Source organism: Panthera leo, chromosome B3 (genome assembly GCF_018350215.1).
Source record: "Panthera leo isolate Ple1 chromosome B3, P.leo_Ple1_pat1.1, whole genome shotgun sequence".
Taxonomy (NCBI): Eukaryota; Metazoa; Chordata; class Mammalia; order Carnivora; family Felidae; genus Panthera; species Panthera leo.
Window position 1 is genome coordinate 33,836,177 of NC_056684.1, and position 18,392 is coordinate 33,854,568.

The 18,392-nt window shown below is 33.6% G+C and overlaps 1 protein-coding gene across 7 annotated transcripts in view; it reads left to right on the forward strand.

Moving 5' to 3' along the window:
- MYO9A (myosin IXA) overlaps positions 1-18,392 on the forward strand; it is a 282,825-nt gene that overhangs the window by 157,350 nt on the left and 107,083 nt on the right. For all 7 annotated transcript variants that reach the window (XM_042941515.1, XM_042941514.1, XM_042941518.1 and 4 more), the window contains 8 exons: positions 1,071-1,214; positions 2,578-2,617; positions 8,764-8,886; positions 11,741-11,821; positions 13,615-13,725; positions 14,610-14,732; positions 16,542-16,691; positions 17,520-17,839. In XM_042941515.1, coding sequence (XP_042797449.1) covers positions 1,071-1,214; positions 2,578-2,617; positions 8,764-8,886; positions 11,741-11,821; positions 13,615-13,725; positions 14,610-14,732; positions 16,542-16,691; positions 17,520-17,839 — 1,092 coding nt within the window. The remainder of the gene's footprint in view (positions 1-1,070; positions 1,215-2,577; positions 2,618-8,763; positions 8,887-11,740; positions 11,822-13,614; positions 13,726-14,609; positions 14,733-16,541; positions 16,692-17,519; positions 17,840-18,392) is intronic.

The window sequence follows — 18,392 nt, forward strand, 5'->3', positions numbered from 1 at the left end:
TGGTATCTGTCTTTCTCTTCCTGACTTATTTCACTTAGCATAATACCCTCCAGTTCCATCCACATTGCTACAAATGGCCAGATTTCATTCTTTCTCATTGCCAAGTAGTATTCCATTGTATATATAAACCACATCTTCTTTATCCATTCATCTAACTGCTTCTTAAACTGACTTTCAACTAGTGCTCTTGTTTTTAACCCACCTTCCCCACCACTTCCACAGGTACTTGATGGAACTCCAGAAACTCTGGAGCCTTTGAGAGTTCTGTAAATACAGATGCTTCTCATTCTTCCTCGTAGCCAGTTTAAGATTGCTTTCTGTATTCCTCTGTTTTCCATATTTCAAAACTGTGTTACTCTTGTCTCTTAGTATATTTTCTTTATTCCTAAGTGTTTATTCCTTTAAAAGTTATTTTATTAATGTTTTTATGGGTTTCTGGAGGAATCAAAAAATGTGGTCAATTTGCTGCTTTACCTGGAAAGCCCTCTATTAACTCCTCATATTGTAATCACTGATAATTTTATCTGTTTTGTTCACTCCTCTATCTCCAGTGGCTAGAATATTGCTCAGCCTATAGAAGATACTTAGTAACTTTGGTGGATGTGTGTGTAGTGAGTGAATGTGTGAATAAGACCTCCCAGGAAGAAATTAAATATTCCATAGAATGGGACAGCCTATTAGGATTGTAAGTTCCTTCAATAATATTTGGAAGTTCTAAAATCTAACAAAGACAAAAACCATTATGTTACTATAATAACCTTTTATTATTTACTGATTGTAAATAGTTAATGGATTAGATTTAAAGATATTAGCTGTATGATGTGCTCATCTACATGCACATTTGTATGTGAATGTGCCAGAATCCATAGAAATTCTTTGTTCTGAATGAGGAAAAGATTAGATTGATTGGTAATCTCTGTGCTAAAACCATTTTTTGCTGGGTTAGCTCTTTTTGTAAATTTTAACTTCAGTGTTGAAAGTTTTAAAATTTACTTATTTAAGCAATGTGGGGAGTATTGTAGATGTCTCAGTTAACTAAAGCAAATTATACCGTATTTAACTTTTTACAGTGATACATTTGATATTGCCTGGAATGGCAGAACTGGGATTCGCCAGAGCAGACTGTCAAGTAGCACCTCCTTGCTTGATAAAGATGGGATATTTGCTAATTCAGCTAGCAGCAAACTCTTGGAAAGAGCGCATGGAATTCTCACGTTAGTATTGATCAGAAATGTGGATTGGTTTTTATGACTGGTTTAAAATTTCTGGCTAAAAAAAGAAGAGGGGTGATGGTGAATCATTATTTTCATGAGGAGAATTTTGAGTGAAACAAGTGAATCAAAAATAGTATTGAGAGCTGTGAATCTCCTGCATTAAGAAGCTTGGCGGTTTGTTTGTTTTCATCTCCCCAGGAGAATCATGGTTGGATGTACTTACGGAGATAATTCTTCATTAGTCTTTGACAGACCCTACATACAAATAGAGTAAAACTGTTCACACTTTTTATGATTCTCAGTCTTGAATTGCACTTGTCCTTTAATTTTGACAGTCCTAACAAATTGGGCAGTAAAATCCCCTATGAAATGGGGACTGAGACTATACATAGTGATATATAACCTTTATCCAGCCTGCCATTCTTCATTACCTAATTATAGGACTGCTTTGAGGGTATAGGTTTAACTATGCAAGGTGGACCAGTAAAAAGTTCTTAGCTACCTGTATCCATGTATTTCAGGCATTATTTCAAAACATATTTTTTGACCACTAGCTGGTGTGACTGAATTGGATTCCTTAATCCCTAAGTCATCACTTAACACTGCTAATAGGCTCAATTTATTTAAGTTCCGCGATGCTTCAGAATTATAAATTAACTCATTTAATCCTCACAACAACCAAGAGGTTGGTGGTATTATGATCTTCATTTTACATTATTACATTCTACATTATCTTACATTATCACATTAGTGAAACCAAGACTTAGAGAAGTTAAAACTCCTACACTAGTAAGTGCTAGAGTTTTAGATTCAAGCTTTGGTCTTTCTGACTCCCCAGCTTATGCTCATGAGCTCTGGGCATTATTCCTTTTATTTCTTTAGCCGTTAAAAAAAAGTCTTGATGTGAATATAATATTGGGTTATAAAGAAGAAAAAGAGCAGAAGAGAATTTTTAATTCAAAAGGGAAAGATAAGAATTTTTTGATACGTACATTTTAAAAATCTATGAAATTAGACATCTCTTTAAAGTCTTAAAATGACAGAAACAAAGTTTCTGTAGGTATAGGAAAGCAGAATTCTATTAACGTCCAAAAGGAAACAATTTTAGTTTTGAATGTATAACATTATGTTACTGATTATCAGGCTTGAATCTGTTTATACCTATATTGTAGAGCAGGTATCTCTTGTTCCTTTTCCCTGCTTATATTTCATTCCTAAAGGTGCCTGCTTAGTTGAACTAGACAGTGTTTTCATATAGAGGACCAGTATCTTGGAAATGGGTATATAATCTATTGTTTTACCAGAGACCTGGAAAGGATTCATCTGTACTGTCATTATTTCTAATATATGATCTGTCTTATAGGAGAAGCAAAAACTTCAAACCCAAGCCTGGACTTCCAAAGGTGAGTATTATGAAAAAGAATTTTTCTGTTTGTGCCCTATTCTGTAATATTTTTTTTTATTCATGCAAACAATCTTTAATAATCCCAGATAAGCAGTACCTTATTTGTACCCAAAGTAGGGATTAATTTTGTATATTCAGTTAAATCTGTTTTAGAAATAACACTGGATGTTAGGAAATGGCCAGGCTTAATGGTTCAGGTAAATATTTGTGATATATCTCATATTTCAGTGTTTGAAAGGCTTTTGAATTACAAATGTTTTTTGTTGAGTAATTGCATCTTTACATTAGATCTTTTCATTTATCCTTAAGCCAGGCTAAGGTCAAATTTTGAATTTTACCTGATTTTAAATAGTTTCCAATTAGGGGCACCTGGGTGGCTCAGTTGGTTGAGTGTCCGACTTCAGCTCAGGTCATGATCTTGCGGTCCGTGAGTTTAAGCCCCGCATCGGGCTCTGTGCTGACAGCTCGGAGCCTGGAGCCTGTTTCGGATTCTGTGTCTCCCTCTCTCTCTGACCCTCCCCCGTTCATGCTCTGTCTCTCTCTGTCTCAAAAATAAATAAACGTTAAAAAAAAAATTAAAAAAAATAGTTTTAATTAGTGTTTGTCTAGCTTATCATCATTAGCATTAGTTAGCCAAGTTTTTCTATAAAGGCCCAGATAGGCTGCAGGTCTATGTTGTAACTACTTAGCTATGCTATGGTAGCACAAATGCAGCTATAGACAATATGGAACTGAATAAGTGTTACTATATTTCAATAAAACTTTATTTTTAGACACTGAAATTTGAATTTCATATAATTTTACACATGCCCTTAAGTATTATTTTAATGTTCTTTTAACCATATAAAATCAGTGAACAGGATTTGGCCCATGGCTGTAATTTGCCCACCCTGATCTACAAAGTTTATGCTGAGATGGCATTCCAAAAGTATTTACTTAATTTACTAAAGAAAGAAAAATCTTACTCTTTCTTCCTCTTGTACCCCCCTAAAGAAGTTCTGTCACTTGTAACCTTTTTGGTGAATTTCAAAATTTTAAAAGAACTGAGAAAGAGCTATTTATCCTCAGATTTTCTAGTTCAAAAAACAAAAAACAAAAAAATGAAGTTATTATTTCCTTCTACTTAAGCCTCTGTGGCTTCTAGAGAAAAGGTAATGCAATGCTTCTGTGGTTTCTGGTAGTGGTAAATAGTTTTAAAGCACAAAGAAAATTTATGTTAAGTGGTTTGTACTTTGTTCTTATCATGAAAAGATTTTATGTAGAGAAAAAGGCTACCACTTTCATTATCAAACATCTTTATCTGTTCATTTGTGTTTTCTTTTTCCTTCATTGTCTCTTTAGCCATTTAGTATTTTGTTTTTGTTTCAAGTTTTTATTTAAATTCTAGTTAATTGACATATAGTGTAATAGTTGTTTTAGGAAAAGAATTTAGTGATCCATCACTTACATAGAACACCCAGTGCTCATCATAACAAGTGCCCTCCTTAATACCCATCACCCATTTAGCCCATCCCCTGCTTCCCTCCACTCCAGCAACCCTGTTTGTTTTCTATAGTTAATCTTATGGTTTGCCTCCCTCTCTTTTTTTCCCTTCCTTCCCCAATGTTCATCTGTTTTGTTTCTTAAATTACATGTATGAGTGCAATCATATGGTATTTGTCTTTCTCTGACTGAATGACTTCACTTGGCATAATACACTCTACTCTAGCTCCATCCATGTCATTGCAAATGGCAAGATCTCATTCTTTTTGATGGCTGAGTAATATTCCAGTGTCTGTGTACACATACACATATATACAAGATTTATATATATACATACATATATATGTACAGTGTGTGTATAAATATGTAAGTATATATATATTATATATAAATGTATATATATACATTGTGTGTGTGTGTATGTGTATATGTATGTACTTTAGTATTTTGAATGCCAGCACTGAGTCTAGCTATTTGTACCATTCTTTTTACTCTCCTCAAATGGATAACCTCTCTTTAAACTTCATATGGTTTAAAAATATTCATGTTGGCTACACCTGAAATAATTCTATTCAACTATCAGTGACGGGAATCCCATCTATTTCTCTATTTTTATTTATTTATTTTTATTGGCGTATATACAGTGTTATATTAGTTTCAGGTGTACAACATATTGATTAATTGATTCTACACATTACTCAGTGCTCACAACCTGTCACCAACAATGTTATTACAGAATTACTGACTATATTCTTTATGCTGTACTTTTCATCTGTGTGACTTTTATTTTATAACTGGAAGTTTATATTTCTTAATCCCCTTTATCTATTTTACCCCTCCCCTCCAGCAACTATCACTTTCTTTTTTTTTTTTTTTTTCTGTATTTGAGTCTGTTTTTCATTCATCTGTTTTGTTTTCTGGATTCCACCTATACATGAAATCATGTGGTATTCGTGTTTCTCTATCTTACTTCACTTGACATAATACCCTCTAGGTCTATCTGTGTTGTCACAAATGGCAAGATCTCATTCTTTTCTATGGCTAAGTAGTAGTCCCATTGTGTGTATATGTGTGTGTTTGTATACACACACCCCACATCTGTATTCATTCATCTGTTGATAGACACTTGGATTGCTTGCATTATCTTGGCTGTTGTAAATAATGTTGCAGTAAACACAGGGATGCAAACATCTTTTCAAATTAGTGTTTTCATTTTCTTTGTGAAAATACCCAGTGGTGGAATTATTGGATCATATGGTATATCTGTTTTTAATTTTTTGAGGAACCTCCATACTATTTTTCTTAGTGGCTGTACCAATTTAGATTCCCACCAACAGTGTGTAAAGGTTCCTTTTTCTCCACCACTTTGCTAAATATTCACTTGTTATTTCTTGTCTTTCTAATGCTAGCCATTCTTATAGGTGTAAATCAAAACCTCATTGTGGTTTTGATTTGTGTTTCCCTGATAATGAGTGATGTTGAGCCATCTTTTAATGTGTCTGTTGACCGTCTGTATGTCTTCTTTGGAAAAATGTCTCTTTGGTTTTCTGCCCATGTTTTAATTGGATCACTTATTTTTTGGCATTGGGTTGTAGAAATTCTTTTTACTAACCCCTTATTGGATATATCATTTGCAGATATCTTCTCCCATTCAGTTTGTTGCCTTTTCATTCTGTTTGTGGCTTCCTTTGCTGTGCAAAAGCTTTTTATTTTGATCTCCCAGTAGTTTATTTTTGCTTTTGTTTCCCTTTCTTGAAGAAACCTATCTAGAAAAATGTTATTATGGCTGATATCAGAGAAATTACTGCTTGTGCTGTCTTCAAGGATTTTTATGGATTCAGGTCTTACATTTAGGTCTTTAATCCAATTTGAGTTTATTTTTGAGTATGGTGTGAGAACGTGGTCCAGTTTCATTCTTCTGCATGTAGCTGTCCAGTTTTCCCAATACCATTTATTGAAGAGATGGTCTTTTCCCCATTGTATATTCTTGTTTCCTTTGTCACAGATTGACCATGTAGTCGTGGGTTTATTTCTGGGCTTTCTATTCTGTTCCATGGACTTATGTGTCTATTTTTGTGCCATATTGTTTTGGTAGTACAGCTTGGTAGTATATCTTGAAATCTGAGATTGTGATATCTCCATTTTTGTTCTTCATTTTTCAAGATTTCTTTGGCTACTCAGGATCTTTTGTGGCTCCATACAAATTTTAAGGTTATTTGTTCTAGTTCTTTGAAAAATGCAGTTGGTATTTTGATAGGGATTGCATTGAATCTGTAGATTGCTTTGGATAGAATGGGCATTTTAACAATATTAGTTCTTCCAATCCATGAGCATGGAATATCTTTCCATTTGTGCCACCTTTAGTTGCTTTCATCAGTGTTTTTTAGGTTTCAGAGTATAGGTCTTTCACCTTCTTGGTTAAGTTTATTCCTAGTTATTTTATTCTATTTGGTGCAATTGCAAATGGAATTGTTTATTTATTTTCTCTCTCTGCTACTCATTATTAGTGTATAGAAAGAACTGATTTCTGCATATTAATTTTGTATTCTATAACTACTGAATTCATTTATTATTTCTAATAGTTTTCTGTTTGGAGTCTTTAGGGTTTTCTATATGTAGTATTATATCATCTGCAAATAGTGTCAGTTTAACTTCTGCTTTACCAATATGGATGCTTCTTATTTTTTTTCTTGTCTGATTGCTGGGGCTAGGACTTCCAGTACTATGTTGAATAAAAGTGATAGGAGTAGACAGGGTTGCAAATATTTTTCTGTGTCAGTAAATACAGGTTACAGTATATTTATGAACTGTATAGAATTTAGTAGTGTGACTAAAGCATGCTTTATGAAAATAATTCCTTATAATTGCATATCTCTGTTGTTTTTCACTGTTTTCTGAAGCATTGTCAAAAATAACTTTCAGATCTTATTTGATAGTCTCCTTAAATAAATATCTAGATGTGAAATTGTTTATCAGGAAGGCTATACTGATTTGCATTCTTAAGAACAGTGCATAAATATGTCTTTCTTCACAACCTCATGAATATTGGGTTTTGTCAGTGTTTATTATGTTTGCCAATCTGATATGCAGAAAACCTCTTTAAAAGAAATGTGCTTTTTTTTATTATACATCAGGTTGATTGATTGTCATCATGTTATATGTCATTTATACTTTATTTGAGAATTGCCTGTTTCATGTCTTCTGTTCATTTTAATTTCAGGATGAATTTTTAAAGGAATTTTTACATTTCTTATGTACAGATAATAAGTCTGTCATTGCTAGAAAAATTTTATTTAGTTGTATCTGTTAAAATATCTATTGTACTTGTTGCCACTTGAAGGTTTATATTTTTAAGTGTTTATATTGTCAAAATTAATATTTTTAAGACTTTTAAATCTGTTGTTTTTAACTCAGTTCTGTGCTTCTCATACAATAAAATGTTTAGAGCTTTTTGAATAACATTATATAGTTGTACATATGTATCATTATATATTCTTTCCATGGGCAAGCTCACTTCCATAAATATGGTATGGTTTAAAAAGTTGAGGCGCCTGGGTGGCTCAGTCAGTTGAGCATCCGACTTCAGCTCAGGTCATGATCTCATGGTTCATGGCTTTGGGCCCTGCGTTGGGCTCTGTGCTGATTTGGAGCCTGCTTCAGATTCTGTGTCTCCCGCTCTCTCTGCCCCTCCCTTGCTCGCACTCTGCCTCTCTCTCTCAAAAATAAATAATAAATATTAGAAAAAATTACTTTTAATTGTAATTGGCTGCAAAAGCTCTCAAATACTTTATTAACACCCCATTTTGTATTATTTGTATTTGCTTTATGTGTAACTCCTATCTTACTATTAAGATTAATAATTAATTTGCCAGGATCATGGTTAATAGGGTTTATGTTTTATTTTGTTTCTGTGTATGTTTCTGGCACACCCTCTGTAGCCCTGGGATTAAATTTATTGTCTCTGTGAGTCAGGATTCAATTACAGTTAGCAATAATAAGTGTAGATATTTTTAAGTAGAAAAAGACTTAATTCAAATAGGCACTTACAAAATCATTAGAAGTTTTAGAGTTTCAGAGTATTAAAATAGCAGTGCAGAACTGACCCCAGCTGTAATCAGCTAAGAAAGCAGGAAGCTGCCATTCCAGCTGCTGCTTCCAGGTGCATACTACCTGTGGTGTAATCCAGGAATCAGGAGGAAGCTGCCACAACTATTGGCACCAGGGTTAAGGTGCATTTACTAGAGTTGCAGTAACAACACAAATTCCCTGTGCTCTGCCTCTCAACTCACAAAGGTGGTGCCTGGACATTAGGATCACAGAAAGCTAAAGTACTTGGGTATACATGGTTGTCAGAAGAAACAGAAGCTAGTAGCCAAAGTCTGCCTCAGTTATACCTTCCCAATTTCATGCGTTAGAATTTAAATGATAAACTTAAATCCTATCTGGAACCCAGATGCAAGAGAGTTTGAGAAATGCAGTTTTCTTTTTAGCTGGAAAGCTTCTGCGAGAAAGCAGGAGGGTGAGATGGATATTGAATATCAATTTCTAATATTCACCACAGTCATTATACATGGGTGATAATGAAAACTGGCTTAAAATTTTGGTTTCCCTGTTCTTTAATTAATTTATGTGAAGAATTTGATTTTTCTTGCTTGTTTTCAGCACTTGCTAGAGGTAAATTCTTTAAAGCACCTGACAAGACTGACACTACAGGATCGCATTACCAAGTCTCTTCTTCATTTGCACAAGAAGAAAAAGCCTCCCAGCATCAGTGCCCAGTTTCAGGTTATTTCTTTTGTTATCTTTTTATAAAAAAATTTTTTTAAATCAGGAATCTGTTTCATTCAGATCAGCATTGAAAGGTCAAAATGATCTGCAAGGTACCTGAATGGAATATGATTCATATGACTTAAAAGCCATTTTATGGTGGTCATTTTGGAGAAAAGTTACAGTGGTGGAAAAAGTCAGCTGCCTTTCTTTTTCATTGTTGTATCTGTGGATAGTGGATATCCCAAAGAGTAATTCATTGCCTTCAATGTGAGGAGACAGGCAGCAGGAAATTGCTATTATAAACAAAATCTTCCTTTTACCCTATGGCCCAGATATAGTCACTGTTAACATAGGTGTATGTTTTTTTTTCCTATATGTATTTTTAAACTTCATGCTTCTGCTATCGATATTTAACTAAATGAGATTGTAGTTTTTTTCTGGTTTTATTTTAACTTTGTGTACATAGATCCATTTCTTTTTGTTGTGACTGGACATTTGGGAATAAATATCACAATAAATTAAATAACAGTTATATATAATTGTCAAGCTGACTTTTATTCTTTGAACGTATATCTGTGTCTTAAGTTTTTTACAGTACCTTCACATTGGTTTTATAATCAAAGGAAAATAAGTCTAAAATGGGCTATTTTTTTCAAAGATGGTTTGTTTATAGCAGCAGGAATCAGATCGGTGGTTTTCTGGGACTGTCAGCAGGAAGAGTTATTAATTGCATATGGGCAGGAGGGAACTTTCTAGGGTAATGGAAGATTTCTATATCTCATCTAATGTGATGTTTGCACAATCATGTAAACTTACTGAAAATCATTGATCTGTACACTTATAATGGGTACATTTTTATAGTATTTAATTTGTATTTCAATAAGGTTAAAAACAAAACATCACTCTTAAGAGAATGAAAGTGCAAGGTACAGGGTGTGAAAATATACTAGCAATATATCTGAAAAGCACCTTATATATATAGAATTAACAAAGAACCACAAATCAATTTTTAAAAAGACTGACACCCTAATACAAATGGTACAAAGCCTTGTGCAGTCAAAACTGTCTGAAATCAAAAGATGTAATTCAGAAGGCCAGTGAGCCTATTAAATACTGGCCCAACATTATTATTCATCAGAGAAATGCAAATTAACTACACACTTGCCAGCATGGCTGAAATAAAAAAGACTGATTATACAAAGTGTTAGTGGGGATGTGGAGCAACCAGAAGAACTTTTATACACTTCTATTGAGATATAAACTGATGCAGGTATTTGGAAATAGCTAAAAGATATGTTGAAGAATGGCCACAGCAATTTTATTTATAACAGCCCAAACTGAAACAAATATCTACCTTAAATGGATTATTTAATTGTGGTATAGTCATATAATGAATCATTACTATATAGCACTGAAAATGTACATAATGTATGCAACAAATACAAGCTCGTACCTAGTATGTCTTTTTTTTTTTTATATGAACTCATATAGCAGACAAAACTAAGTTGCCATCTTAGAGATTAGGGTAATGGTTACCCTTGGTTCAGGTGTGGAGGTAGGTAATTTATGTACAGTGACCTTGCTAAATTCAATGGGATGGGATAGAAGGGCTTCTGAATTTCTGGTAATATTTTGTTTAATGATTTGGGCTTTGGTTGTAAGAATGTATTCCCTTTGTGAAAATTCATCAGACTGTATACTTATGATTTAAGCATTTTATTTTATGTATCTTGTACTAAAATAGCATATACAAGAAAAAAGAACACTTAAAAGTAAAAAAGTTGTATGTTGCTTATATATGATGGTAATAATAGGAGTCTATATGGTTGTAAGGCTTTTAAGTTTTACTTGAAGTCATAAAATATTAACCCTAAGTAGACTATGACAAGTTAGGTTTGCATATTGTAATCCTTAGAGTAGCCACTGAAAAATACTACAAAGAAATATAACAGAGAAGCCAATAGATGGAATACTAAAAAACAAAATATGTTATCTGAGCATAAGATGGAATGAAACTAGAAATCAATAAAGGAAAGATAACAATCCCCAGGTATTTGGAAAATAAAAAGCAGACATCTAAATAATACATGAGTCAAAGAAGGAGGAAGATTTTAAAAATATTTTAAATGAAATGAAAATATCAAAGTTTGTGCAGTGCAGCTAAAGCAGTGCTCCAGGGTTCATTGATAACATTAAATGCTTTTAATGAAATGAGAAAGGTCTCAAGTCAATAATGTAAACTACTACTTTAGGAACCTAGCCAAAGAAAAATATATTAAACCCAAAGCAAGCAGATGGAATGAAATGATAAAGATAAAAGAAGTCAATGAAATTGAAAACAGAAAAATAATAGAAAAAAACCAACGAAACCAAAAAGCTGGTTCTTTGAAAACATAAAAAAATTATAAACTTCTAGCTAGACTAGTCAGGAAAAAAAAAGAGGTAAACTACAAATTATCATATTAAGAATGAAAGAGGGGATATCACTGACGTGAACACTGAAAGTGGGAGAATATTAGCTAGTGGATACCCTACCGGATGATTTTCCAAGTTGTTCTAGGAATGCATGAGTTTGAATAAATTGTTTCATGAAATGTGAAGAAAAGTCTAGAATTAGGAGGTCATTCTGTAATATATATGCAGTATTTACTATTGCCAAGTTATCAGCTTTAAGATTAAACTACCATCCTTAAATTACTAAATTACCCTTAATCAGTATGGAAATAAATTTGCTTTTCAGAAAGAAAGCTATTCCTGTGTATACCAATCATTTCTGCATAGTTTGCCAACATTATTTTTTGTACCTATAAATTATTTCCTGCCAGTTTGGAATGGGAGAAAATGCTAATTACATTGCTTTGTATTGCAGGCCTCATTAAGCAAACTGATGGAGACACTTGGTCAAGCAGAACCATATTTTGTGAAATGCATTCGCTCTAATGCTGAAAAGGTAAAAATGTCCTGTAAATGAGAGCTTCTAGCTCAGCTTACTTCAAATCAGGCTTTACTTTTTTTTTTTTTTTTTTTTTTTTTTTTTTTTTTTTTAAGGAGAGCAAGTGGTAGGGAAGAGCTATCTATAATCTTTTTAAGGAAAACCAGGTTCTGTATTTTCTGTGGATGTCCTTTTATTTTCTGTATTTACTTGCCTATTCCGTGTTTACATGCACTTGATTCAGTGTTTCCTAGAATCTGAGAAGCAAATATGTTTTGAAATTCCATCATAAAAAAGAGTTTTATGCAACTTTTGTTACCCTGAGATTAATCTTTCTTGTTTGTATATAACCTGTCATTCTTAAAGAATTTGTTTAGAGCTTTTTGCCTCTGTAAAATAAGGAACGTACTGTGGACATTCTTGATTCCTTCTGCTTTCGATAATAGGTCTCCTAATTACAGCTTTGCAGAATATACCTAATAAATATAAACATTTGTCATATTCCTTTATGTTCATCATAGGAAAATATAGTTCCTAGGCTGAACAGCTAAAAATGTGTAGTTCTATAGTACTATAAATGTATAGTATGAATTGTGTCCAGCTTTCTTAATTTTTAGGAAGCAGTCTTCAACTGCTGTTTACAAGCTTTGTGAACTTAACCATTTCTGTGACTTTTAAAAGTTTTCATCTTTGTAAGAATATACTATAATTATAGGACCAGACTCACAGTGTTTTGGAACTAGTATACCTGAGTCACTACCTGCAAAGTACTTAAAATGTTACTGGCCCATACTAATTGTTCAGTAAATGTTAGCTGTTCTTTTATGGTAACAAAAAAGGACACCTTTTTATTTACAGTTAAATAGAACCTTTGAGTCCTTATTATTAATGAAGACCTTGTTATACAGAGAGTTCAATTAATGAAGTATTTCAGGGCACAGAATAAGTACTAAATAAACATTGACTATTATTAACATAAGTTGCATATTTGATTTTTTTTCTTTGATAGCTGGTATGCCCCATTTCCCTGCAGGAAAATGTTTGGGATTGCCTTTGCGGATCATTGAAAATAGTATTTAGAGAATAGGGAGAAATACCAGAATATCCAAATAATATCTTTTGAATATCGGAAAACATGCCTACTGAGATACCTACAAGTGACAGGGTGTTGTGAATGGTGATGAGTGACTGCCTCCCATTAGCTTCTTCCTTATCAATGCTTGTGCATTGAGGAGGTCAGTTCTCAGGGACTGTAGGAATTTTTTGTTTTTCATTGTATCCTACTGGTATTACTAGCAAAAAGTGTTTAGAGAAAAAACTGCTCTTAACCTTGTACTAGTCATTAAATGAAGAATCTGTCAGCTCTCCATTAACCAAGGCAACTGGTAGAGTGGAGTAGGTGGTTTCTGATTGAAATTATAGAGAGAAATCTTAATTAAAAACAAAAATACAGACACTCTTGACTACATATATGTAGATTAATCTTGTTACAGATTTTTATAGGGACTAGACTATGTCTGCTCCTCCTGTGGGTAGCTGCATTCCTTTTTAGCTTTGAAGGTCCTCTCCCTCTACAACTAGAGAGAGGCTGGAAGCTTGGTTTCTCCTTTTTCCCTAGGGTCAGGCATTTAGAACTTTTCGGAAGCTACCAGCTGGGGAGGTAGATTTTCCTGTCACCTCTGTTGTGTCTTAACCTGACAATCTCCAATTTTTAGATACTCAAAAGTTGACTATACTTATGAGGAAAACATTAATTTGGAGATCTCTTCTTCCCGGTTAATCTGTTTTTTTTTCCATTTGCTTTGATTTAGCTGCCATTAAGGTTCAACGATGCTTTGGTACTTCGACAGCTTCGGTACACTGGGATGCTAGAGACAGTTCGAATTCGCCAGTCTGGATACAGCTGCAAATATTCTTTCCAGGTTATGCTTTTATAGTGATATTTAAATTTATATACACATAATTAAGTGATTCCTGTGTCTTGTTTTTCATTGGGGGCTCACTTGTTTATTTCTCTTATTTCTTCCTTTCCATTCCATCTTTTGTGTACAGAATTGAAGAGGGATAGAAAGTACTCACTTCCATTGAATGGCAGCAATCTTATGTGTTGTAATCGAATCCAGTTCCTGGCTATTCTTATTTGATCTGAATGTTTACTAATACTAAGTTTACTTGTAACATAGTAGTTCCTCCTGCTGATTACTCCAGTAATGGAAATAGTTCAATCAGAGCTACCTGGTTCAAGAGAAGATTCTATTTAGGTTTATGTAAAGTTTTCTCACAAGATTTTCTTTTATAGTAAGCTGCCAGCAAGGTTCACAGGTATTCTCATTAGCTACTGCTGCTATGGGTATAGAAATTATGTTGAAGCTTTTCAGCAGCTGAACAGATTCTTTGCTGTTTCTGGGCGGGAACGCTTTGTTCTCAGTTATACCCTGTAATAGCTGACACCTTTGCATGTTTTTTTGCTAAAAATTTCAGTTCTTATTAAATAACTTTTTCTTTGGTCTTTAACACAACTTTCTCAAAAGGGATAGTTTCTGCTTTTTTCTTCTAACATTCCCTTTTGATAACAAAATATGTAGAACTCACTATCTTCTCTCCGCCCCACCCCCATTTTACAAATTAACTGCTTTGTAGTTTTTTTAATTAAATACTTTCTTGGTTTCAGTCTGTTTAGAAGATGAGAAAACGATCAGTAAAAGGACAGCTAGCTAATTTAGACCCATGTTTACATTTTACACATAGTTTAGACATGTTTATAATTTTCTTGTGATTTTACAACATTTTTCTTTTCATTTTTCAGGATTTTGTGAGCCACTTCCATGTACTTCTTCCCCGAAATATTATTCCATCCAAATTTAACATTCAGGATTTCTTCAGGAAAATAAATCTTAATTCAGATAACTATCAAGTTGGAAAATCCATGGTAAATATAATATATACACTCCTTGTCAAATTTGAGTGAATTTTTATATTTAGATAATAATGGCGATCTTTGCCCCAGAGAACATTTCTGAAAAAGATACTGTACCAGTTATCATAAGGAAATTGAGATATTAAGATTAAAAATATTAAGATTTTTACTTAATATAGTCAGTATTAACCAAAGAGCTTCTGGCCAGTGCTCTAGGTCTGCTTAAGGTTTTTAACTGCCTAAAAACAATGACTCCCTAGGTATTCTACTGTAATCTTCTACTCAACTTGCCCAAAGTGACCTTATCCAAATTACCCTACTGTCCTTAATTTTCATCTATTCTTTTCTCTCTCATCCTTCTTCTAGGTTCTTAGGCTAAAAACTGTAATGCTATTTGGCCTGACCCTTCACCTTAATCCTTTTACAAAGTTCTGTGTCTTCTCACAAATGATTCTCACGTCATGCCCCTTTTCTTCATTCCTACTGCTGGCATTTTAGCCTGTTCCTTTGCTCTCAGTTATAGTTCTCTTACAGTATTTCCTCATCCGATTTCAGTCTATTTGTCATTCCATTTAAGTCACTCTACCCATAGTATCAAAACCATCATCTTAATATACTTCTTTCTTTTATGTTGACTTTCTGCTCAATAATAATCACCTGATAACCTCCCGTTAAATTCAAACATCTTTCTCTTCTTCAAGAACCTCCATATTGTGACTTCACATCATTTAATATTTTCTTTATGAAGATTATTCGGTTGTCTCCTGTACATGCTGCCATGTACGTGTACATTTGTTATTATTTCCTGCTCCTTGTTTTGCTTAGGTAGAGCCCTCTGTCTTTTGCCTTACAGTTTACTGTTTTCCTATTTGTGTATCTAATATCTCTTCTTTTTTAAAATAGTGTTAAATTTTTTGACAGAAGGGAGAGGTGATGGATATCAATTAGTTGGTGGTAATTACTTCATAATGTATACATACATCAAAATGTCACATTGTACACCTTAAAGATATATATAGGTTTTAATATCTACCTGCTTTTAAGGGTGAAGTGCAAATTCTGTTTTCAGAGGGACTATGTTTAAGTTATATTTGTTTCCTCCTAAACCCCTAAAGATTTATTAATGGCATAAAATAGTAAATAAATTGATTAATAGCTTTGGGTAGCAAGAAGCCTTTGATGCATACTGGGTTTCAAAAAGACTGTTATTATTGGTTTATTCATATTATGATCATCCCCCCACCCTAACATCCTTGAACAATATGACCTTTTACCAGTGGTACAAGTGGTTCATGATGGCAATGAATCTCTAAAACTGGGAATTTTGTATTCGTGTTCACTGTTTCATTTCCCCTTCTATGTTCTAATGTCTCTTTCTATATTCTAATGGCAATTTTTTTTTTTTAATTTGAGAATGACTTCTTTGGATATATTGATAGAAATATTTATCAGTACTGCTTTTCATTTCTTCCACTGTATTCTTCTCTAAAGAAGCTTACCACAGAGGGGCGCCTGGGTGACTCAGTCGGTTAAGCGTCCGACTTCGGCTCAGGTCATGATCTCACGGCTCGTGAGTTCGAGCCCCACGTCGGGCTCTGTGCTGACAGCTCAGAGCCTGGAGCCTGTTTCAGATTCTGTGTCTCCCACTCTCTCTCTGACCCTCCCCCGTTCATGCTCTGTCTCTCTCTGTCTCAAAAGTAAATAAACGTTAAAAAAAAAAATTAAAAAAAAAAAAGCAGCTTACCACAGAAAAGATGATTCATGAAATAAATTTCTCATTTCTTCATAAGCTGTATTCCTCATCTTTCTTCTTTTTGGTAGGTGTTCCTAAAGGAGCAGGAACGACAGCACCTACAAGATCTGCTTCACCAAGAGGTGCTGCGCAGAATCATATTGTTGCAGCGATGGTTCAGGGTCCTGCTGTGTAGGCAGCATTTCCTCCACCTGAGACAGGCATGCATCATTATCCAGGTGGGAAGTAAAGGATTTCTTGCATGAGATTTGCTAGTTTATTTGGCTTTTATTTTAGTAACTAGAATTTTACTGTGAAACATTTGAATAAGAATATAAACTTCTTCATTGATGAGAATGTGTCCTATTCATTTTTGAAATGTTCATAGCATCAAAAGATTACCTGGCATATACTAATAGACCATTGATAAACATCGATGGAGTTGAAGTTAAATTAAATTGAATTTATAGCTGTAATGTCTTGTACACTATGGTTAGGGGCAAAGGAATTATGTGCCTTAATTTTTGTTGCCTTAGTTATTTTTATTTGATTGTTTCCTGAGTGATATTTGAGAGTTATATATACATTGCTCTTGCTCTGTACTCCTCTTGGATGATAGGTATCTTATTTCATATTTTATCTGTTTTATTTTTTCCTTCACTGATTTATATGATGACCGTTCTGTTCTCCTCCATAGGCCCTTTTCTTTTAATACAAGAAAATTTTTAGAATATTTATCTTTGAAACATGTGCATGTTGACCTTAAACCCATTAATATTGGCAAAACTATAGCCCAAGAAGATAATGTAATTTGTTAAAGCATCAAAAACTTTTAAATTATTTTAAGTTCTATAATTAACTTCATCGAGGTTATATTCTCTAAGAATTGTTTTAGCCAAGCATATCTGGAAAATAAAGCTTTTTTTTTTCACTTTAATCAGGCACAATTTAGCTATTTAGCCACTTAATCTCTAATTACAACACAATAAATTTATTATTTTTCTTTTTTCTGTGAAAATGTGGTATAAGATATGACAGCCATTTCTATTGTTTTGTCTTCCTCACAGCGATTCTGGAGGAATTATCTAAATCAGAAGCAAGCCAGAAATGTAGCTGTGCAGAAGGATGCTTTAGTTTTGGCTAGTGCAGCCACGCTTCTCCAGTCTTCCTGGCGTGCTCATGTGGAGAGGCAGCGGTATTTGGAGCTCCGGACTGCAGCCATCATCATCCAGCAGAGATGGAAGGAATGCTATAGGCAGAGGCACATGGCTGCTGTCTGTATTCAGGCAAGATGGAAAGGCTACAGAGAAAGTAAGAGGTATCAAGAACAAAGGAGCAAAATTATCCTTTTGCAATCAATATGTAGAGGATTCAGAGCAAGACAAAGGTAATTTGTATTGTTATGATACTTACTCCTTTCCTCTTCAGCTATTTTGTTTATATCTTTGCTCTTAACATTTGCCTAACTTGTATTAGAATTGGTTATGTACAATTTCGTCTTCTCCACTAGGCTGTGATGTTCCTAGCAGTTTTAACCCATATTGTATGGTCTCTAAAAGAAGCTAAACAGATACTTATTGAATTAAATTGGATTGAAAACCTACATGGTCTACAGTTACAACCACTAAGAATTGATTTTACATTAGGTTGAGTCTTTAAAATTTGGCAATATTCAGTTGTTTTTATCTTCAGAAACTTTAATTTCATTATTAAGGTTTACCTTAAAATAAAGTTATTTCTAAAATGAGAGCTTTACTTCTGAGTTAATTTATGTTTTGACTAGGATGCCCTATTAGGATTAATGTACTTAATAAAATATCTCACTCATAGAAATAGAATAATGAAATGTGCATCCAAGTTAGTTTAAGAAGAAAATTTTGAAACTTTCAAATTATTTCTTAAATTCTCAGTAAAGTGTATTCTCTCCAGTAGTAACTAAA